The sequence below is a fragment of the Oryzias latipes genome, chromosome 15 (genome assembly GCF_053564925.1).
Source record: "Oryzias latipes strain Hd-rR chromosome 15, Olatipes_Hd-rR_3.1".
NCBI classification, from domain to species: domain Eukaryota; kingdom Metazoa; phylum Chordata; class Actinopteri; order Beloniformes; family Adrianichthyidae; genus Oryzias; species Oryzias latipes.
In genome coordinates, this window is record NC_136251.1 from 8765563 (window position 1) to 8789225 (window position 23663).

General features: G+C 44.7%; 1 protein-coding gene across 2 annotated transcripts in view; it reads left to right on the plus strand.

Annotated features, from left to right (window-relative positions):
- thada (THADA armadillo repeat containing) overlaps positions 1-23663 on the plus strand; it is a 125150-nt gene that overhangs the window by 21427 nt on the left and 80060 nt on the right. For both annotated transcript variants that reach the window (XM_078931674.1, XM_023963169.2), the window contains exons 22-26: positions 659-768; positions 10521-10653; positions 12222-12344; positions 12983-13105; positions 13242-13333. In XM_078931674.1, coding sequence (XP_078787800.1) covers positions 659-768; positions 10521-10653; positions 12222-12344; positions 12983-13105; positions 13242-13333 — 581 coding nt within the window. The remainder of the gene's footprint in view (positions 1-658; positions 769-10520; positions 10654-12221; positions 12345-12982; positions 13106-13241; positions 13334-23663) is intronic.

A 23663-nucleotide genomic window follows, 5' to 3' on the forward strand; every position in this document is an offset into this window, starting at 1 on the left:
AAAACTGCTACAAGTACATGTTAAAAACACCCAAAAACATGGTTTTCAATGGAGTGGAGGGGCTGCTTCAGCATCGAGGACCGCAGCGGATTGGACGTTTCATTCTTTAGATGGTTTTTAAAAAAAAATGTTAGCTATATATTTGGTCAAAGTGTTCTGACCCGTCTTTCCAACTTAAAATGACTTCAACAATTTCTTCTTTTTGAATTAGAAAGTAAACAGCCACGGTCATCGCGTTTATCAGACTGAGGAGCTGTGAAACATAAAGCATGTTGGATGATAGAGATCTCCATCACTGAAAGGAAGTTCTGCTATTTAAGGATTTTTCATTAAAAATGTTTTTGTTTATTGGCCAGTTATTAAAATGTTGTGCCCGCTTTAAAACTAGAAGCATTCAGTTTTTGTTTTTAAATGCTGTGTGGTGTTTTCTCCGCATTTCAACTGTGTTTTCCATCAGGCCTCGGTGGGTTACAACAACAGGTGGTTTTGACTGACAGCCTCTTTTCCTGAACTAAGTGCAGATAATTGTCTACATCAAAGTACATTTTCTTCTCATTTTGATCTTGTTGCTAGAACATGGGGCAAAAACCCACAAGTAACCCAAACCTGCATGAAAACGTGCTGCAGATCTGGCTCCATGATTGTCTCTGGGTTGCAGGTGGAGGGTGTCGGCCTGTACTTCCGTCAGCAGCTCCTGCAGTCCCGTCACCGTGGCGCCTTTGAACTGGCTTATGTGGGCTTTGTGCGCCTCACCGACATGCTGTGCAGGTGTGTGTGTTCGCATTCTGGGCAAAGGGGCTGAAAGGTAATACCACTGAACAGCCACAGGCATAAGGGCTTCTGTCAGGACTCTGCCCTGTAATTAACAAGAGGACAAATCCTCTCAGTATCGTGCTTCAGATGTAATTACATCAAAAGCGGATAATTACATTTATTTGATATCTTTGTCCTTCTAGAGTTAAAAAAGAATCTGGGGAAAATGGATCAAATAAAGTGAAGAACTGATGAGAGGGAAAACATCTTCTAGAACAGGGGGCTGTAACCATCAGCACTTAAAGAACCATTTAGAACAAATTCTCGCCGACCACAACCCAGGGGGAGACGCACAGTCCTAGTTCACCCTTTAACTGATGCTGTGGTTACGATTATGATTGAATCACATTAATGAACTGCTGTGTTTTTGGCATGAATAAAACAGAAAATGTGATACATTTTTTCTAAATATAAAATAGTTTACAACTTTTGACAGTTTCTTAGATGTGTAAACTAATCAGAGCGAACTAAGGTCACATCTGAATTCTTTTACCCCTACATGTTTTCCTCCAAGCAGAGCGTTACGGAAAAATAGTGTCTTCAAAGTCTTACCACACTGCCTCTCGATAACGCCATAAATAATCGCCGGTGAGCTACGTTAGCGCATAGCTGCCAATTCAATTCAATTCAATTCAATTCAATTCAATTCAATTCAATTTTATTTGTGTAGCCCAAATTCACAACAACAATCGTCTCGATGAGCTTCATATCGGTAATTGAAAAAGTGAAACATGAACTCAAAAGGATCATGAATACATAGAATTCAATGGGAAAATACTAAAATGAACTAACAAACTGACTAAGCTATACTGGCATCCCTGCCCTTAGACCCCCCTTCGCGGTAAGGAAGAACTCCTAAAGAAAATGGATTTCGGTAAAAACGAAGAAACCTCAGGGGTGCCCACATGAAGGAGGGATCCTCCCCCAGGACGGACATGTATTTTACCAGAACTCTCAGAGAAGAATTAACTTATCTAACTCTACAACTACATATTTAAAGTCCAAAAGACGAGCTTCATCCAGCCGTGGTTGGGGGGACAGTCAGGGGCGCGAGTCGAGCCGGAGACAGGATCCACAGCCAGGTGTAGGAGCAGGAGCAGAGACGAGGTACACAGCCAGTGCCGGGAAAATACATAACATCTGTTTTAGAACTTTAAAAAGTCACGCTAAAATAAAAAAAGTCTTTCCTTACTTGTACATGTGATCTACTGTGCTTCAGAACACACATTCACGTGAAGAAATGCTTTTCTCTTCTGTGGCGGTTCACCCTCCTGGTGGAGGGATACAGAGCCCTAAGTCCCTTTTGCTACCACTTAACCCTTGTGCTATCTTATGGGGTCCAGATGACCCCCACCCTTACTTTGACGTGTTCTCCCCACCATGACAAAGGTGGAAAAAGGTGGAAAGATTTCATGTAATCCATGGACACCAGTGAAGATCACAAATCATTGAAGAAAAAAGGTTCAGCACACTGTCTAGTGGGTCTAGATGACCCCACTCCCAATGTTAAAGCGCCTAGGATAGCACAGATAAAAAACATGTTCAGACACCACTACAGCTCCAAATGCCCCCACAATTGGAGGGGGTGGACAAGATTTAGGATTCGGCCCAAGTTTGCCTAAACCTACTTTCAAAATTTTTAGGTGTACTTAAATTCTTTGATTATTTTTAAAAAATACAGTCCACCTTAAAATTTGGCGCACCTTATGTATAAGTTATGGTTGCGCTCAAACAGGTTTTCTGTGGGACACGGCGCTCAAAATTCTGTCAGATTGTTTTGGTACGACTTTGATCAACGATGAAGCTTGATGGATTGTTGGAGCCTGACAGAGTGATGCAGAATGTGCTAAAACTGTTGAATAAAGTTTTGCTTCGCTTAATGCACCCATAGTCTGAAATAGGGCTGCACGATATGACGAAAACTCGCGATGTGTGATAGTAGTGATCAATATTGCGATGACGATTACTTGCGGTATCTAAACAAATAGTAAAACAACCAAAAAACATAATTTCCATTTCATTGGAACCGTTTTAAAATTATACTCCAAATGACCCTCTTCTACAGAAGATGCGAACATCTAACATAAAAAGAGATCCATCCAATTGGTCAAATGCATAAATGGATTGATTTGATTCGTTAAATACTTCAAACTGCCATAAGATTGTTTTAGCACATTTATTGTAACCATTGATTGCAATTTTCGCCGTCTTTTGGGTGTTGCACAGCTTGATGTCGCGATAACGATAAATCTGCGATCTAAAACAGTTTATTTCTCATCATCCAAAGAGCCAAAACAGCGGGGTACAAGAACCACATGGGGCTCCAGAGCCTCAAGTTGCAGACACCTGTTCTAGATCCACCTTATAAGTCCAGTTGGTCTTATTGTGTAACCTGGATTAATGTGAATCTTCAGACTGCAGAAAGCCTCAATCCTAAGCAGACTTTGACTCACAGGAGCTAAGTCCAGAAGGATTTGAGACACCAACGGCAAGTAAGTGACAAGAAACAAGCTACAACTTTTCAAATGATCTTTGCAACTTAACATTTTGTCCCCCTACAAAACTGCATTGTGACTAGTTTATGATGGAGTTAACAATGTGAACATCTGTGTGAATTTTAGGGGGGGCTTTAGGCTGAACATTGCACGAACTTTGCAGGATTCAAATGAAAATGTAATGCTTTTGATGGTTTTTGTACAAGGTGTTGTACACTGCTGTAGCCCTGAGACATTTCCCCAAGAGGTGGGAGTGGAAGATGTGCACAAGTAACTAAAGTCAATACTGTTTGTCAACACACTTTTTATGTTCTAACATTTCATAAAACCTTACAGCACCTACTGTCCCAGTACGTTTTCAGTCAGATGTTTCATACTAAAGACGTGTCATCATCGTTGCTGTTCATAGCAACAAGCTTTTTCTATCCCTGAAGCGGGAAGAAGTGACATGAGCCATTCATTGTTTTCCTGAACGGCAGGCAGGTTGTGGAAAATGTGCTTTAACTCTGCGGCGTCTGACCGACCTCAAAAGCATCACTGCTGCGTCGACTTTGAACCACCCAGTGCTGAGCGGCTCGGGCTGAACTGGCTTGTTTTTTTTTTTTTTTTTTTTTTTTTTTTTTTTTTTTTTTTTTTTTTTTTTTTTTTCTTTCAACTTGTCCTGTCCAACAACTGGGCAGTCAGATGAGAGCTGAGGGCCTCTTGGGTTGGACATATTTTACTTTAACAAGAGGGGTTATTAATCTTCAGACAAACCAAAGGTATGCCTGAATAAACCCCTTTTGTAATTGAGGCCAACCTTTATTAATTTTAAACATGTCTGAAAATCTTTGGTGTTGGACCGGACGGAAAAGGAAAGAGGGGAAGAAGAGAGAGGGACGCCAGAGAGAAGGGGGGGCAGGAGGGTGAAAACAGGAGGGGAAGGGGGGTAAGACCATGAAGCAGCATAAAGCAACAAGTTTACTGGTTGTTAATCATTACGGTAAGGTTCAAAAAAAGGGCGGAGCCTGTCCACACACACACTCAAATGTTATAAACACACCTGTTAGTTGCAAAAATGTCCACCTGTCGACATGTACACAAAACAGATAGTGTTCACACGCATACTTATGCCTTAAATCCAACTAATGTGAAATATTTCAGTCATTCAGTCATGCAAACTGTTAGTACAAAGGTGAGCTAACACCTGTGCCCAGGTGAGTGTTTATGTTCTTCTAAAATGGATGGTGGAACGTGAAAAGAAGGAGGGAGAGTGCCCAGCCATCCCCACCCCAAGACCCCCACCGCACCAGCAGCGGCAGCCGGAATCCCCCCAACGCCACACGGGAACCGACAGGGAACAACCACCGCCCGGGCGACCAAGCCCGCCACCCAAGCCAGGGCCAGCAGGGCCGCCGCAAGGCCCCCAGAGCCAGAGAGCAGGGAGGCACGGAGGGAAAGAGAGCGCCGCCCCAGCCCGACCAGGAGAGCAGCCCCCCCGCCGCGCCGGGAGAACCCAACGCAGGGCACCACCGGAGAAGGACGCCCACAGCCCCAGACGAGCACCCCACCACCACCCAGGAGTTCCGGGCATCCCCCCGCCCCAACCCCAGGTACGAGCCAGGACCCCCCAAGGGAGACCCGCTCCGCACTCCAGGCAGCCATCCGCCCGGCCCACGGTTGGTCCAGGGAAGAGCGAGGCAGGGGCCCGCCGCCCCCGCCCAGGAGGGGGGAACCCCGGGGAAAAAGGAGGGCCCACAAGGGGTGTTGTAAATATGGCCCGACCAGGCTCGGCCACAGTTGGAAATTTGGCGGGGCCCAGCACTCAGGAGCGAGGACCAGAACCCACCCCCCAGGGACACAAACACCCCCGGCTCAGATGTAATGTGAACCCCCCCACCGCGCGGAGAGAGCACCGCCGGGCCCAGGAAGCCGGCACCCCGGGGACACGGCCGCCGTTGCAAAGGGGCCCGTACCCCCCACCAGGGAAGAGGCAGGGGACAGATGGTCCCAGGTCCCACCTTCCTTGCAAAATGTGTGTGCGTGTATGTGTGTTTGAGAGAGTGTGTGTGTGCATGTGTGTGCGTTTATGTTGGGATGTATATATTGAGGGGGGAGGGGTGTATGTACTAAGGGGGGGTGCAGTTAAAATTGGCGGGTAGGGCACTAAGGGGACATCTCCTGATTACTCACAGTGACGTCCCCTCACCCTCCCCACCAAGGGGCCCTAAATGTCTAAGGTGCGGTTAAAATTGGCGGGTAGGGTGCTAGGAGGACATCTGCTGCTTGCTGGCAGTGATGTCCAAGCACCCCCCCTACCAAGGGCCCTACATGTCTAAGGTGCAAATAAAACCGAAAGAGGGGGGGCCCACTCCATACGGCAACCATAGGAGGGGGGCCACTGCCTTGTAACCCCCCCCCCCAAGGCCCACCGCAGGCTAAGCCCCCCACCCCCTCATCCTATTATGAGGTTATATGAGGAAGGGGGTAAGTTGGGGACAGCTGATAGACTGTCCCCCGGTGGTCAAACAGCCGTCCCCCGCCCCCCCCCCAACAAGGGGGCCAGGCCCACCCAGCCCAGGGGCCCCACCCCCGGAGGCGCCGACACCCCAGGCCCAGCACCACCCCCCCCACACAGAGAGAGAGGAGCCAGAAAGCGTTGGCCCCCCCCGGAGCAAGCCCCGGCCCCCACCCCCAAACGCCGGCCCTAGAAGAGCTCTGGTCAGGCCTCGACGGGGCCGAGGCAGCCAACCGGCCGGGGAAACCGCCGATGGCCTCAGCGGAGACCCCGACCCGTCAACCCCCCCTGCCCCGTATCAATAGTGGCCCCCCCCCCTCCCCCAGAATGCCCCCCCACAGGGCAGGGCCGACAAGACCCCCCACCCCACCCCCCCCCCCGACCCCGCAGCCGAAGCGGATGACACCCGGAGCGACCGGGGGCCCCAAGAGGGTTGTCCCGTCCCGCCCCAGAGCCAGGGAAGGGCCGATCCCAGCCCCAGGTGTAGATGGGAAGCCCATCCAGCGCCGCTGGGCCCCCCCCCCCAGGCAGCGCCCCCCGCCAACCCCCCCCAGCACAGGCAAAGGGACCACCCCCCCAAGCCAAGCCAGACCACCACCCCACCCCCCCACCACGCACCCCCACACCCAAGCCCAGAGGACCACGCAGCGCCCCAGCCCGCCCCACCCAGGCGCCGGACCCGACCCCCCGACCAACGGAGCCCCCACCACCCCCCGCCAGGCCCCGGAGGCCCCGACCCCCAACTGAACTGGCTTGTTTTGTAGTGGAGCAGAAAGCGGCCTCTCCGTGTGTCGTGTTACGAGAGCAGCATTCCGGCGGTCGTGTGTTTTCTCCTCCAGCCGTGTGTCGGTGTGAGTGTGTGCGTGGAGGGAAGAGGCAGTGTGTGGATGGTATGCAGACCGTGTGCTGGGTTACAGGGTGTTGATTGCGGGGTGTTTGACCGCAGTCTTTTGATGCTCGGCCTCGGGATCCGGCTTTGGTGTGTTTGTGCTCCCTCATTGTGACTCTTCTTGACGGTTCTGCTGTTCTCTGCCTGTGTCTCTTCACTTTCTCTTTTTTGTGTATTTGTCTGTTGCTGTGTCCAAATTCCCAGCTTAACCCCTAACTACTAAAAAAACGATATAGTGCTGTACATTGTAGTGCCCTAGAATTTTAAAAGTAATTTGGACACCATGGTTAATACTTTTTCTTTTTAAACGGCAGATATGATGTCATTAAATTCACAAAGTTGAGATCTAATTGATATGAGCGGTTTGCGACAATTATTTATGAGTCCACTGTCTAGATAAAAACGTTGATGGTTTATTAAAAAATACATTTAAATACATTTTCTTTGGCAAAAACTGTTCCGACGCAATGCATTGTGGTGTATATTCACCAATCTAGTGAGCATGGATCCACACTGGTTTTTTCTGGGAAAATTCTAGGCCACTCGATTTAGGAATTGTAGATTTGGACAGCACTGCAAAATGGCGAACGCCCTATATAGTGAGAAGTGAAGGACATGAATTTCCTGGTCATTTTCATCGATGGGTGTTTAAATTGGTTGCCCTGTCAGTTAACCCATGAGCTCCAAAAGATCTCAGATCAACTTTCTTTAAAGCCACAGTGTTATACTCACAGATTGTAAATGAGAACTGGACCGAGTGAGTGTGACATCATTCATAGAAAAAGGTTACTTCCAGTTCCAACTAAATTGTGTCGATTAAGTTGAGACTTTTTCTGTATGCAGATGCCGACATGTTGGGATTTTGGCCTCTGGGAGGCAACGGTGACTTCCTGTTTGGAACATAATGGGGGGGGGGGGTGCCACTTAATCCAGTTATCATATACAGTCAGTAGTTAGACTGCTCTGGTACTAGAACTAAAAGGATGTTTTGACCTTTATGTATTCATATATATTATATATATATGCCGTTCTACTTTTTCCATATGTCCTTTGTTTGGCCTTTGGCCCCTCCAAACAAACCTCCAGTCCAAACACATTAGTCATAAAACTTTACGCAGATGTTTTGTAGCCAGTTTGATATTTTTCATGAAACATGATGGAGCTGGGATCAAAAGCAGTTCTGCTTGAGAGACGCTTCAGCCACTTTGCACCTGATCTGTTCTGCCCAAATTATTGGGACTGGAACCTAAGAGACAAAAAAACAATGCTAAGCAACAATTTTTAATTTTTATTGGGAATGCACTTGCTTGGTAATTAGTGAATGATGCTGAGATCTGTGGCCAGAAGTTTAGTTCCAAATTCACCAACATGTTACTCAGTTTAGACATTTTTGGTCTTCATTGGGTATAATTTAGCTTTGTCATCACAGAGTTGTCCCACATGGATGGTTTGAGAGACTTCTGTCACTATCAGTCCAGAGTCACAGATTGCTAAGCGTGTGGCTCATATATGGAAAAGTGAACAATACTGTTTTTCAATTAAATAAACAAACAAATAGACGATAACTTCAACAGATAACAGAAATTCCTGTCTTTAGCTGTCTTAAATTTTGTTTTCCTGATTTACTGATTTGTTTTGTCCCATATGTGAGCTCATTAACAGATTTGTATTTAGAAATGACTACTGGGTTCATTCTACTTTTATATACTTTCATTGCATTTCATCTTTTATGTTTAAAGTTACGATATCTTTACAAAATGTTCTCCTTTTTACTTGTGTGTTTTCAGAACAAATTGTTGTCTTTATTGTGTCTGCTCTGTGTGGATGTACCTTCATCATTAGTTCTTGGAATTAGCTTGATGCAGCTCAGAGCTGTTTGTGTGTCACAAAGCCCACCGGGCAGCTTCTTGCATGCGATCGTCTGCGTTTGCTGGAGCTGCTTCGGTTCAGGTTCTCGGCGTTCGTGCAACATGTGCACGTGACGCAAGCGCTCATGTGTCTGCAAGTTTAACACATGAACTTTTTTTCTGCCATGCCAAGTGATCCTGAACAGCCCCATGCCGAGCCAAGGACAAACATGTTCAAATATTTATCTGATGGAATGTGGCTGCGATACTCGCCTGCTTATCAAACGCATTTAGCTCCAAATTCGGCCTTTTTTCTGGTCAATGAGCTCATTACTGGGGATGTTTTCGTTTAGCTGGAGGTCACAGACATGACTGGAAAGCAACCAAGTGGATGCTGTTGTTTGTCATATTTCATCTGATGCTTTAGAACTTTAGCTTTTATTGCACATCTAATGGAAACCTTCAGTGAGATCATCTGGCTGTTAAAGTTAATTAAAACAAATGAAAAAGAAACGCTAAACCAACTTTGTGAATCACTTTCAGTGTGTGAAATCAGTCGGTTTTCATTCAGAAAGTAAAGAGGGGTGTATTGAGTTTATGCAAACCAGTTAGTTTAACAACAAAACACGTTTTTTGGGAGTTGACCAAATGATGTAGAAGAAATCAGTCATTTCTAGTTAAAACTAGTATATTTCAAACAGGAAAATATCTGCGTTGTGCTCAACAATGGATGTAGTCAGGAACATGTTTGTGGTCATCCTCCTCCTGACAGGATGTGACATCAGCAAACCATGACCTTACCACAGATGGGCGAGACAAGCAGACCCATTGAGTGTATACAAGAACTGGACTGGGTTGAGTGTGACGTGACCCATAGGAAATGGCTTACCGGTACTAATGTGTGAATGTGTGTGTGAATGTGTGTGTGCATGGGTGAATGGGACCGTGACTGTAAAGCGCCTTGGACCTTCGAAAGAAGGTAGAAAGCGCTATATAAGTATACGCCATTTACCATTTAACCGCTTCAACCACATGAAGTCAATTCAGTCGTCATTTTTTCGCGATATGGACATCACCATGTTGGAACCATTAATCGTGAGTTGGCGGTGCTTGGTCCAAGTCGGTCTGAGTAATCATTTCTCTTGCCAGTCAAGAGTGAGCTTGTTAAAAGGCCACACCCCCTACCACTTGAAAGCATGATCAGAAGAATCAAACGTTTCAAACATTAGACGTGAGAACACATACTTTATTGAGGCATCTGATTGGTCAGTTTATAACCTCAATAACTTGCAGTAAAGAAGAAAAAAAACAAAAAATTAGGATAATCAGGATGATTTAAAAAAAGATATCACAGCAAGAAAAGTTATTCTGACCAGTAGAATGACGTACCAACAGCTGTTTATTTCTCTATAGAAATCTATGGGATTTTGGCTCCTTTGAGCCAGCGGGTACTTCCTGTTTGGATCACGAGAGCGGAGGTGTCACTCAGTCCATTTCTTCTATACAGTCAATGAGCAGAACAGTGAGGTCACTCTGGATGATTTTGAGATGAAATATAAATAGGATAGTGATCATTAAGGTTTTTAAATATTAAAACTGTTGTCGGGCTAAAGGTTTTAGACAATTTCACATCCAAGAAAGTTAGAATTGAACAAACCCTCAGTGTTGAAACCTAGTGAAATGGCCTTTCTTCAGTTTTGATCACTTTTTAAAGCACAAAAGTCAAGGAGTTGGCGTTTTGTGTTGGTATCAGCCTATTTCATAGGGAAAGGTTGGCCAGATGACCCATTTTTCCATATAGTATGCCTTACTCTTAACTGGTTTTACAGCTTTACTCTTCCCAACACATCTGAACAGCATCATGTTTTAGACTAAATAGAACTCCTGACTTTCTTAGAACTTGTTTGTGTAATCGTAATTAATGTTCCCCTTTAATGGGTCACAATATTAAGACAAAATGTTTCTTTTTTTGGCTTCAGGAGTGGGAGTCGTGTCCTGCAGCAGCTTCCCTCCCGTTGGCTGTCCGAGGTCCTAGAAGAGGTCAAGTGCAGTGACCCGTCCTCCAAGCTGTGTGCCACTCGTCGCAGCGCTGGGATTCCTTTTTACATCCAGGTGAGTGAGCTTGGCCCCTCTTAGCACGGCACTCCAAAGCACCCAAAGGCTCCTTGTTCCATTCCAGCCGTGGTTCTAGAGCCCCTCTTTTCAAAGTTGGAGAGAGCTTCTTGTTTGAATTTAAAACACTTGTGAGCATGCCAAAAGCAAAGCTTTGTCTGCAAACAGCACATTCCTCGGAATTAGTCTTGTTGGTCTGGGATTTGGAGTGCGGGTCAAACAAACTCACCTGTCTCATGGAATGACTTTCTGCTCGCAGTGACTTTGTTTCTGGCCATAGAAAGCCAGTTTTAAGATGGGATCCTCATTGTGTGTGTGTGTGTGTGTGTTTTTAATGATGTCAGTGTTTTCACTGACACACAGCTGATCAGAAGGTGAACATATTCTGGTCTGCTTTGCGTTGTCAGTCTCTGACTCAGTGTGTGATTCAGTGGGTTGACTTCCTCTGATTGCTGATATTGAAACTACACATGATGGCGTTTGTATTTTATCCTTGCTGTCATTTTGTTGCTTTCTTGTGGTTTTGGTGCAAAACTGCTCCGCTGACAGGCGATTTCCAACTAATCACGACTGGCTGTGTTTCTGTTTATTTGTTGGCCTGAATGATGCTAATCAGCGAGCATTCCTGTTGTGTGGGAGAGAGGATGGAGGCTGTAAAACTGAGCAGAACGTGAGGAAAACAACAACTGAAGCTGAGGATGAAGGGCAGATGGAGAGAAGGAGCAGATAAGACAATAGTGGGGAAGTCTGGGGAGAGGCAGAAATCCACACCTTGGCAGAGCTCCGGGCTGCATTCCTTCACACAGAGAAGCAGAGTCAGATCCGGGAAGGCCGGTCTGGACTGGTTCAGAGGAACCAGGCTACTTTTCTTTCCCTCTTATCCTCCTCCACTCCCACCCACTTAGTGTCCCTAGGAGTCAGTGGGCTGCCTCCTCCTCCTCCTTCATTATCCCCTACCTCCATCTTTCCATCCATCCCTCCAACTCTCAACCGTCACCCTGAATCCCAGATGGCTCCCATCAGCTCCCGCTGGAAGGTTGCTCATTCCTGCTCCCACATCTCTGCTCCCACTCCAGGCACACACAAATGATGTCATTTAGCGGGGTCTTCAGTTTAGGTAACCTTGTGTCATTTTCTAGATGTACCTCTTAATGTCATTAGAGTAAATCGGTGCTTCAGGTCAAAGGTTTAAGCTGAAAATCCCATGTATCTGGAACCTTTTGGCTCTCCGGTCAGACAGTCTGTGAGGTTTGCATCTGAATTGCTCCCTTTGGAACTGCACAGGATGTCATTTGGTCCAGACCAGAGCTTTCCTCAGGTCGTCCACCATATTTGGTCGGGTGAACTTTGATCTCTTGTGCAGATCACACAATGTGAATCAGAAAAGCTGGAAAATGTCCTGTGGCCACACAGAGTAGTGATGAGGTGCAGCCAACCTTTTCCAATGATAAGGCTTGAGATCTATTGTATCAGGACGAATGCAACTAACGGTTGTCTTTGGGCATCTTTTAGGATTCTACATGCAAAGAGGTTTAATCCACTCTAAGATGATCTTTCTTTCTCTGCAGGCTCTGCTTTCCTCTGAGCCCAAATCTTCCAGCTGCAGTTTGTTGAAGATGACCATGAGGGAGCTGACAGCTCTGGCCATGCCCTCTGCTGACAGGAACACCGACAGCTCTACAGTCCCTCAGGTTTGACCTCTTCATGACTGAACCCTACGCTCACCCCATCTACGGCAGGACTACAGTGATGTGTGGGAGTGCTCTTTACCTCTATAGCAACATAACCACGTGTTCAAGAACGCTCTAAATGTGTCTGCTTGAACTTGTGCATAGCCCATGATGTTCACACTGATCAAGCAGGGAGGGGCTTCTTTTTTTTTGCTGTTCATTAGCTCATGTCCACCACCTACAATGGGAAGAGGCGTGGTGCGAAATGTCTAAGTGCTCCAAATCGTTTGAATCTTGCTCCAGGCTTTTTCTTTTACGGCTCTATTCCGACAAATGGAAGACTTGTGTCGTATAATTCCGTCCAGGCACAAACGGCAATTATTTGATCAATTTTGATCAACGGTTGGCGCTTCAGTGAAATAAAAAAAAAAAGCCATCCATAAGTCACTACCAAATCCGAGTCCCTGATTGGTCAAAGTTTGAATGGTCACACGTTTTGTATATAAAACCTGAAAACATTCATAAAAAGTTGTGTAGCTACTCGTGAACGCCAGAATTCTGAATGTGGAAGCCCAAATCGGGTCTTTACATAGACTTCATTGGAATCGGTTGCTTGAACACGCATTGCTTATGGCGGTCATGTGGCTCCTTCTCCTCAGGTCCATGCTCTGAACATCCTCAGGGCTCTGTACAGGGACACTCGTTTGGGGGAAAACATTATTCCGTTTGTGTCAGATGGCGTACAAGCGGCTGTGCTGGGCTTCACCTCTCCTGTCTGGGCAGTGAGTCTTCCTGTTTTTTACCTCGGTTTCAAAAAGAATCCCAACAATAAAATACACAAGTAGGAAAGGAAAGTGGGATTTGAGACGTAACTTGTGTTTTTAGTTGGTAATTCTTCCCTTTTTCTTTTCCTTTCAGGTGAGAAACTCCTCCACTCTCCTCTTCAGCGCTCTGATTACACGAATCTTTGGAGTGAAGAGAGGAAAGGATGAACACTCTAAGAAAAACAGGTCTGCTCTTTCTCGTTTGCTTTGTCCACAACTCGTTTTTACAGCAAGGGAATCCACTTGAAAGCAATTTTCTAAAGTCCTGATGGGGGTTCTGCACTCACCACTGAGGGGTGCTGTTGTAACACAACCCTGAGAGAAAGGGCTCCTCACTGCGCCGCGGGGGAACAGTATGGAAATGACTCCAGACGGCAGAGGAGCCAGCCCTTTACTGCAGCAGGATGTTGAGTAATGTTCAGACGGTGGGCCGTCTTTAAGGATGCCCGCTGACTTTTCACTTTCAAGATTCAAACTATTTTCGATCCTGAACACTTCTTTTTAAAGCTGTTCAGAGTTTCATTCACAAACGGCAGCAGCACAGGGCTGTCACAGACTGATGGATGAGATGTTTTAGGATGACCTACATGCAAATGATTGATCTTTTGGTGATTTCTGTTCTTCTGTAGTTGGAGCTTCATCAGCTCCGCTGTCAGAGACTGTTGGAAACATTATTTGTTGCAGGAGTCCTGAAATGCGTCTGGCTCCCAGCGCGCTGTCAAACAAACGCTCGAGTGTTTGGGAAAGCTTCGTTCTAAAATGTTGTGAAGCAAATTTGAACTGTACTTTCCACAGATATTTTATAATCTGTTTCGCTCAGCAGACATGCGTTTGAAGCAAAGGGTGTGGAAAACTGGAAAAGTTGTACAAGAAGAATTGATGCTTCTTTAAAAATGATGTTGAGTGGATTGTGTGATTGTAGGGCTTGTTGTAAGATAACTAAGGTGGGATGAGGCAAAGATTATGTCTCATTTCAGGTATAAAGCTGTCTGATCTTAAGGCTTTCTTTATAAAAGAATGGTTGTTGTCTTAGTCACAATAGCCCTTATGGTTGGAAAGAAGCTATCTGCAGGCAAAGAATGGACCAAATTTGAAGATTGTAGATCACTCAATGAGCTCATAGAGTGAAAATGGTCATGCACATTTTCAGGTCGTAGCGAATGGTCAAACAACACATCAGGGTAAGTTTCATGTCCTGCTGTAAACCCTGTAATGGAGGGGCAGGACGTTTCTAAAGCTCCGCTGGTAAACCACGGCTGAGCAAACAGCGGCCCCTGGTCCGTGGACGCGGCTCCAGAAGGCTGGCTCTCTGTCTTGGGCCTCAATAAACACTCCTATGGGCCTTAGTGGTCCTCCGCCGAGGACTTGTAGCGCAGCGAGGCTGGCAGATGGAGAAGAAAGAAAGAACAAAAGAAAGTACGCATAGCGTATTTAAACACAGTGACGTGTGTTTCAGAGGATGTTCGATTGGCCGTGCAGCATGTCAATCAAACGTATTTCATGGTGAGGATGATATTTCGCTGATGCATTTTTATTTTAAATGTATTTTTATTCTTTGGTTTATCTACTGTCACATCCCGATCGAACGCAATGAGCAACCCTGGGCAAGTGTGGTGCGTAATGACATGAAACTCGCATGAAACTTCAGTTATCCTTATCAATACTTCACGATACACTTACCACATGCGCAACAACGGTACGTTCTGTTTTAATGAAGCCCATTGAGGTGGCAAATTGACCCTTTAGGAAACCGCAAGACACGCCCTTTAAGACGCTGCCACTCCTCTCTATGACCCTTCACGACAACCCAAAAACCCACAGCACCAGTATGGGTCAATACCTGTATGGGTGTATGTTAAGTCAGCCTTTGCTGATATGCTGGTGGTCCTAACAAAAAAGCTGGTGTTTGCTCCAGATTTCTTCCTGTGCTTCATTATCATTGACCTTCGTCAATTTTTCCTCATCCTTTCCTGTGAGGTGCTGAAATACATTTTTAGCGTCTGTGGCTGAGTCATGGAGGAGATTCTCTTAAGTTTTCTATTCCCAAAGTAGCTGTGTTGTGATGGAGTTGTGTCTCATGTGCTGTGATAGTTTCCTGTTTGTTTCAGACAATAAGCTACAAGACAATAATAACCTTAACCGCAATGTTCTGTTGGAATTACACTGAGCTGCGGAAAAGCTGCAGGAACTCTGAGCTCAAATACACCTGGGGTTCACATATTTTCACTTTTTAGTCCGAGTACTCTTCCATCTATCCAAATATATCCTTCGAGTGTTCCAGTCGCAGGGGTGTAAATCACACCTTTGCATGCAGACTGCTTCAGCCAACATTCGAGAAAAAATGAGAGAAATCCAGTGTGGGTCACCACTTTCATTTTATTTTCTCTCTGTCAAGAGTAATTCCTTTAAATCCATTTTTTAATGTGATTTTTTACAGTTGTTTTTAATGTAATTGTTTTATTTAATACATCTTTTATTGAACTGATTGAAGGCCGCATGATCTGACAGATAATTTCTGTGGATACCTTTCAATTAAATAATCCATAATCATATTCTACTTTCCTCTTTCCTGTTATTTTTTGATAAAGAACTTTGTGATTTTTATCAGTGAAAGGTGCTTTAAGTGCAAAAGTTACTTAGAGAGCAGCTGCATCAAAGACATGCATCAAAGTGGCGGATGTACCAGCAGCAGGAAGCACGCCAATTCCAGGCTTTGGAGCAAAGGGAGAAGTCTTCTCCGTTGGAACACATAATGTCTTCACACCTCTGGGGGCAACTTTAAGGGTGTATTCAGACTGAACACGTTTGATTTGCTTAAAGCGAAAACAGTTTCCCCGTTTCCAGTCTGAATACACCCTAAGACTTCTAAGTTTCTCATCATCCTCAAAGTTCCAACAACGGAAGCGAAGCTCTGAGAGGTGATGAAGAATGTCTTCAATGTCTTTGTAACCCTTGTGCTATCTTAGATGACCCCACCCTTACTTTGACGTGTTCTCCCTACCATGACAAAGGTGGATAAAGGTGGAAAGATTTCATGTAATCCATGGACACCAGTGAAGATCACAAATCATTGAAGAAAAAAGGTTCAGAGCACTGTCTAGTGGGTCTAGATGACCCAACTCTCTACGTTAAAGTGTCTAGGATAACACAAGGGTTAAAATGTCCTCACAGATGCTGTTTGCATTTTTCGCAAACAGGGAGCCTCCTTGGCCTGCTGCAACTCAACCAGTTGGTGGTTAGCATGAAAATACGAGTTAGCAGAAGATTAGCAGTGTAGTTTGTGGGTCATTTAACCGGCGTCCCATGAGCACTTAAGTATTACCTGCACACCCCTTGCTTACGCATTCACACGCAGTCGGTGAGGAGCGAGTACGTTCGCCTTATTAATGACCAGACTGCGGCGTAACGGCACCGTACGACTGCATCACCTGCATCTCCTAAATGTGTGCAACTTAAATGAGCTTGTCAAATACTTCTCAGTATGGTTACCTCACGCATAACAATGGTACGTTCCAATTTCATGAGGTAGCCACACGAGTCTCAAGGAAACTGCGAGTGAAGTGTTTGTGCAATCCGCTGATTCTGTTGCAGAGAAAAGCAGATTTGCATCAGAATCAGCTGATTCACAATGATCATGGAGATGACTGAAAATCAAAGAGCGTGTGCAACCCAAGAACCCGCTGCACATGTATGGGGTTGACTCCTATGGATGCCTGTTACTAAGGCTTTACTCTTAGAAAGTTGGATTTTTGACTCCAGTTAGTCACAATTTGTAGCAAAGGTAACCAGCTGGCTGCTGTTTCTTCCCTGAGACGGTAAAACTCTGGAATTGATTTCATGGTCATGTCATACCAAAGACTAAAATTTGGACCCAGTACCACAGCTTGGGAGGTAATTGGACCCCCGCAGATGCTTCCCTGGTGGTTCAGTGACCAAATGGCCCCCATCATGGCTGTGACTGCAGCCTGTGGTCTCCACATGGATAGCCCTGTCGGTTATTAAAAAACAAACAAATTTGAGAATAACTTGAGATAAATTTAGTTTATTAGTTATGCTGAAATTACAAAAAGTGCTTTATCTGAAGCTCTCTTTACTTATTTGTCCAAATGTGTTGTTCCTAATAATTCCTTTTCTGCTTTTATTTTGAAGACTCGTATCTTTCAGCCTCATGGTGTCTGTTAGCCGTAAAGTTCCGCTGTGAAGTCATGGTGGGTCTTTGCGTGCTTGAAGCTGACGGCTGCATCTCATTTATAATTAAGTCTTTGGAGGTTTGTCTCTTCCACAGTCTGCTCTCTCATTGTTGGGTTGTGATCTCTGCCAGCAGAAAACGTGTTGTGACAGCTTGTCCGCTCCAGTATTTGATAGTCTCTTGGTCTGCTGAAGCCGGAGCCTTTCCACGTCTCCCTTTCACACAAATGGCTTTATTTACAGCAGTATTTGGATGTTCATACGGAGCAAGTTTCTTGCTGTTTGTGGGAATTTCTGCTGTGTATTTTCTAGACTAACTTGTATCCAGACACATTGTTTGCTTGTGGGTCATCGTCCCTGTAAGCCCAGACGGGGGGCCCTCTCTCTCTGCTCTCTGGCTGCACATTGATGTTGATGAGATACCATTGTGGAGATAGATGCAACTGTAAACAGTGCTGACAGGGCGAAGATTGCACGCTGCATTCCAGCCCAAACTCTGCCAGCTTTATCTCAAACCTGCCTCAACTCCTCGCTGTGCACTCTGCACGTACATGGAAAACTGTCCAGATTATTGGTGCGCTGGGCTGTTAGAGTTGGAAGTCAATGTTGTTGGAGAGCAGTGACCGCTCCTCTCCAGGGTTGTGGTCTTATCAGCTGAGAGGAGTCAGCTTTACTGCAATAGACTATTTTACTATAATGTACCCATTGACTGGATGAGAACTGGATAGGGTGAGTGTGAAGTCTCCCATAGAAAATGACTTACTCCCCGTTCCAACCTAATACAAATCAATTCAGTCGCTGTTTTTTTGCGATACAGACACCGCCATGTTGGAACCAGACAACGTCATTAAGCCGGTCTGAGTTATCCCTTCTCTGACGACATCTATCGCCAATCAGGAGTGAGCTTGTTGGAACCTCCTACCACATAACCGTTGTGCTATCCTAGGCACTTTAGCATTGGGAGTTGGGTCATCTAGACCCACTAGACAGTGTTCTGAACCTTTTTTCTTCAATGATTTGTGATCATCACTGGTGTCCATGAAATCTTTCCACCTTTATCCACCTTTGTCATGGTAGGGAGAACACGTCAATGTAAGGGTGGGGTCATCTAAGATAGCACAAGGGTTAAAGGGGGCTGGGGAGAATCTGTCAATCAAACATTTTGACCTTTGGGCACGAGACCACATGCTTTTATTGAGGCATCTGATTGGTCAGTTTATAGCTTGAATAAAAATAAATAAATAAAAATAAATTAGTGTAATCAAGAACACGTTAAAGTCCCACTCCGATCTTGTTTTTATCCATTTTAAAAGCGTTCCCAGCGGTCTTTTAATCATGATGATCTCATTTTTTTCTATGACATAGTTTCTGCAGTGCGGCAGTGGTTCATCAGAACTTTGCCTTCTCGAGTTGTGGGTGAGACTGTTGGCACAGAGTAAAGCTGCCTTCATTTCCTACACTGTCTCCCCCCAGCTTACAGCCCCTCACAACCCCAAGGTAACATTGGCGGTGAAACAAAAATAACCACCAATATTGCAGCTCTCCAGCCGTACAGTCTCAATCCAGATTCGAGCTCGGACAAGAAAAACAAAAACGTACATGAATCTATTTGTCTGCGAGTTGGTATATCAGAATAGAGCAGAGCAGGGAGCTTGTGGCCAGCCGATTGTAGTTTGTACATAACAATTACAAGCTTTTTCAAACTGCTCCTGATTCACAACAATTGAATTAAAAAATGCTCAGAAATACAATTTCAGTCTTAATTTTCTTTCTATATGTCCTCCATTATAAGAAAAATGGCGCAAGAACATGTTAAAAACACTATAAACACAACTTTTGTTGGAGTAGGTCTTTAGGTAGCAGAGCAAGAGCAATTCTGACAAATATAAAGACTGAGTAATAGCTGTTTATTTTCTGATATAAGTCTATGAGATTTTGGCTTCCTGGAGTACTTCCCATTGGGAACGCTGGGGGAGGGGGTCACTCCCTCCAGTTCTCTTAATATATAGTCAATGTTTTCAGCCACACAACTCTTAAACACACACAGAGCTGCACAGTCACCAGCGTTCCCCTCAAGGAAGCAGCCAAGATGTAGTCAGAGCACAGCTGCTGGGCTTCACTGATTACAGATACAGTTAAGTTGTCCAGTTCACTGATGTCCAGCCTTGGATCCATCTGGATGTAATTAAAGGGTCCACTGGTTAATAAAACAACTAAAGATTCATGTGGAGTTTAAAATGTTCGAGGTCAAATGGACGCATGAACAACAAGACTTGTTGTTGTAGCATCTGTCTCTGACACCAAGGAACTGGAAAGATAATTTAAACTGTGCTGTTACAAAGCCAAGAGGCGGGGTGCACAAGGCTGAACAGTTGATCTTACATAAGTGGAAGTCGTAGCTATCGGGACCTTGAAAGGTTTTTGTAAAGAAAGGAGTTTAAACTTTAGTCTGATGTTTCAATAGGCTTTACTTTTGACTTACCTTCAGTGTCTCATAAAGTGGAAACAAGCTTCTGGAGGAGACTTTTACAGACTAGAGTCTTCACCTTGTCAGGTGTTTCCTCATTCCTGGTCCTGGAGATCTACCACCCGGCCTGCTTTCCAGCTCTCCCTGCACTGCTTGCTGCTGATTACCTGGACCAGGTGTGTTCTTTCAATCAGAATGTGGAGACATCTGATTGAGTTCATCAGCAGCTCGTAGGACTTGGAGATCTGGAAAACAGTCAGGGTGGTAGATCTGGAGGACCAGGAATGAGCAGCTCTGCTTCAAGTCATTGATTAAATATTCTTTGGGGTTTTTATGGAGATTCTTCCAGTTTTGATTGAGAGCTCTCTGTGGGCTTTCCAAGTCTTTGTCTCTGACAAATTGTCATTTATGTCTTAAGTTTCTCCCAATGAAAATTTATAGTTTGCAAATTCTTTTGTAAACACCAACTTGTAGTTTATTTTTATACAATTTTTGAATCAAGAAAACTAAATGGAGAATAGTTTGAGAAACCTTTGAAAACCTTTGACAAACATCGACTCACACACACAGACTCACACACACAGACACCAACACAATCACACTGAGTCTCACACACAGACACCAACACAATCACACTGAGTCTCACACATAGACTCAGACATGCAGACTGTCACACAAAGACTACAGACTTTCATACACAGACTACAAACTCATACACACACTCACTGTTTCATGCACCCAGTCTTACACACACACACACACATGCACACACTCTCACACACAAACAGACTCACGCACATAGATAAACAAATGGATTTGTCTTTTAAAAAAAATGTCCACAACTGGTCACCGATAATTGCCATTACTCATGGTGTGTGCTGACTTGTTGCGTGAACTTGTTAAGGCGATCTTGTTTAAAATGCTTAGAGGTCATTTTTACAACAACTTCAGGATTAGGCATCCTGTGTGCTTACACTGTGGAATAGAACCCGCAGCCAGACTAACCCTGTGTGCTCACTTCAACTCTAAGAAAACCTCCCATCTTGTGTTTTTGCACTGCAAGCTGCTCCCAGGAATCTACTCAGGAAGTAGATAGTCATCCCCACGCTCAGCTCCTCACAGTTTTTAAAAAGAGCAGAAATGTTTGCACAACAGCTAGCGAGAGCAGGACAGTCAGCAACTCTTCTGTGTTGATGTTTCCTAAGGTCGCTTTGTTCTCCTTAACTTCTGGTGTTGATCATTCCTAGGCTGGACTCAGAGGGCCAAAGCTGGCAGGGAGCGGGGACACATCTACCACGAATTGTTGATTTGATGCGTCTTCAACACTTCTAGCTTCTATCAGTCTCAAGCGTCAACATCTCTCAAGGACCAGGTCAATCCTGGATGGCAGTTTTGAACTTGCAAAACACTGGTTTTGAGATTTATCACTCCCACCTGAATAAAGCGAATATAACGTTTTAAAAAAGTCTGAATCACTTAATCTGTTATGCCAACAAACCTTTTTTTTTTTTGGGTTGCAACACTTTTTAACAATTCTTACAGTGCATCTTTTTACCCACTCCCTCCTCATAGCCGTCTAATCTGCTGCGGCACCTCCTCTGGCCTCTGGCCTGCAGGCAGTGCCGACTCCTCAGGACCACAGCCTCTCATTAGAAGAAGCAGAGGAGCCCGAACGCACAGAGCTGTGTTTTTACACTTTCATTCAGGGAGCATGTTTCCGTTTGCCGTCTTCAGATGCAATTACCCTCACATGCTCGCCAAGCAGTGCCACCAGAGGAAGGGGCTTTTCAGACTCGCTCTCCTCCAATCACAGGGCCGGATGCTAACTTGAACCAGATCCAAAGAGCTGCTGTGTTTTCTCTGCAGCTCTGAGTGACGCATTTGTATAGCAGAGTCTCCCTTGTCTTGTGATCGAGTGTTTGGGCAAACCAAGCCTCTTCCCTTCAAGGCTGACTGCTTTTAGACAGCCAGAGTTAAATAAAACTTTATTGGTCCTCAGGCTGAACGGTGGTTGCCGCACCACGACCGCTGGTGTTAAAGATAAAGTTTGACATTTTATTGACAGTTGTGTCTGTGTGTGAGTGCACCCATAAGCACAAACACATGTGACTTCCACACATGGTGTTGCACTTCTTGAATGCACTGCTTACTAGTAGATGTAGCAGACAAAACAGATTTGCTCTGATTGAGAAGATTCTGGGCTATTTTCCCAAAATCGAGATGTCTTGTAATCATAAAATAATTTCCTCTTTTATCCTCAGCTCAGTCTCGCCACCTTCTTTAATTAAACTCTGAGTTAGGCAGCATCTTGTGGCATTTTGTCTTGATGGAAGGCCTATATAATGCTGAATGAATTGATGCCGTTGGAAATAGAGCATCCACCTGCACATGACTAGATCTGTGTATGTCTTTGTTTTCCTCGTCCAAGCTGACATCTGGCTTAAAGATGTACGGCTGGATAGCTCCAATAATGATCACCATTTCTGTTGCACCACAAATGTTAGGTTGGGGGTATTAAGGGCTGTAAGGAGAGTGTAAACAGAAGGATGATGGGAAGTGGGGTGGGGTTGCTCTGTGCCAACAGTCCTGCCCAGAACTCAGAGGTGAATTTCTGATAAACTTCTGCTGCTCTGCAGAATCTTTGTCCTAAAAAACAACAGTTTTTTAAAATTATTTTGGCTAAAAACATCAAAATCATAATTAAGAAGACACTGGGAATGCTTTTCAGTAGATCAAAACATGATCCAAGCGGTACTTTAACCTTTTTATGAAACTTTTACATCGTGTTTTGTATGATTTTTACTTCCCCCCCCCCCCCCCCCCCAATTTTGCATAATTTATTTGTAACTGTACTTACTCATTTGAAGTTATTTTTGTTTCTTTTTTAAACATTTTTGAAATGATTGAGGTTAATTTCAGTCATTAAAGTTTTTTTGTGTGAAGTTTGTCTTTCTTTGTTAGCAAGGATTATTTTTGTTGTTGACTGTTTATTTTAAGATTCGTGGTGAACATTGACAGAATCTACTCCAGCTTCAGTGTGTTGTAGCAAACAGATTGTAAGGAGATCTTCCAAACAGCAACAGTTTAAAGGCTGGATCAGAATGACCTTAACTTCCTGTAAGTTTTTCATCTGGACCAAAAATTTACCTTTTGTGTTCAATGACGTAGACTGTTTTGGTCACTATATGTCTGCATAGTAGGACTAGCTGTATTTTAAAATCTTAATTTAAAAAAAACATTCGTAGAATTTTTCTTTTCCAGTGTTTAAAATTCCTCTCAAACAAGCTTTTGGTTCCATTTAAAGTCATCATCATGGTTTAAATGGCTTAAAATCCTCAAATTTCTTCAGTTGGTCTACTGTGTTGGTCTCCAAATTTCCATCTTCTATTCCATTCACCCACCCATCCATTTTCTGAACTCGCTGAATCGCTTTTGGGGTCACGGAGTTGCTGGACCCAATCCAGCTACTGTTGGGCAAAGGCGGGATATATCCTGAGCAGGTCACCAGCACCAAGTGCAATTGGACTGTACAATGTTGTTGGAAGGGGAGGGGGGGGGGGGGCAAGCGGACGGGGCCTGGCACACTAAATGTCCAATTACTTTTTATTTGTCTTTGTACTGTTTTTATCTGGGTATTTATTAAATTTTAACATATTCCTTATTTTTTTAATTATCTTTGTGTGTGGGTGATCTGATGGATGGATGGATTAATGGACTGCCATGTAATTTCCCTCGGGGTCAATAAAGTGTCCGTCCGTCCGTCCGTCCGTCCGTCTGTCCGTCCGTCCGTCCGTCCGTCCGTCCGTCCATCCATCCATCCATCCATCCATCCATCCATCCATCCATCCATCCATCCATCCA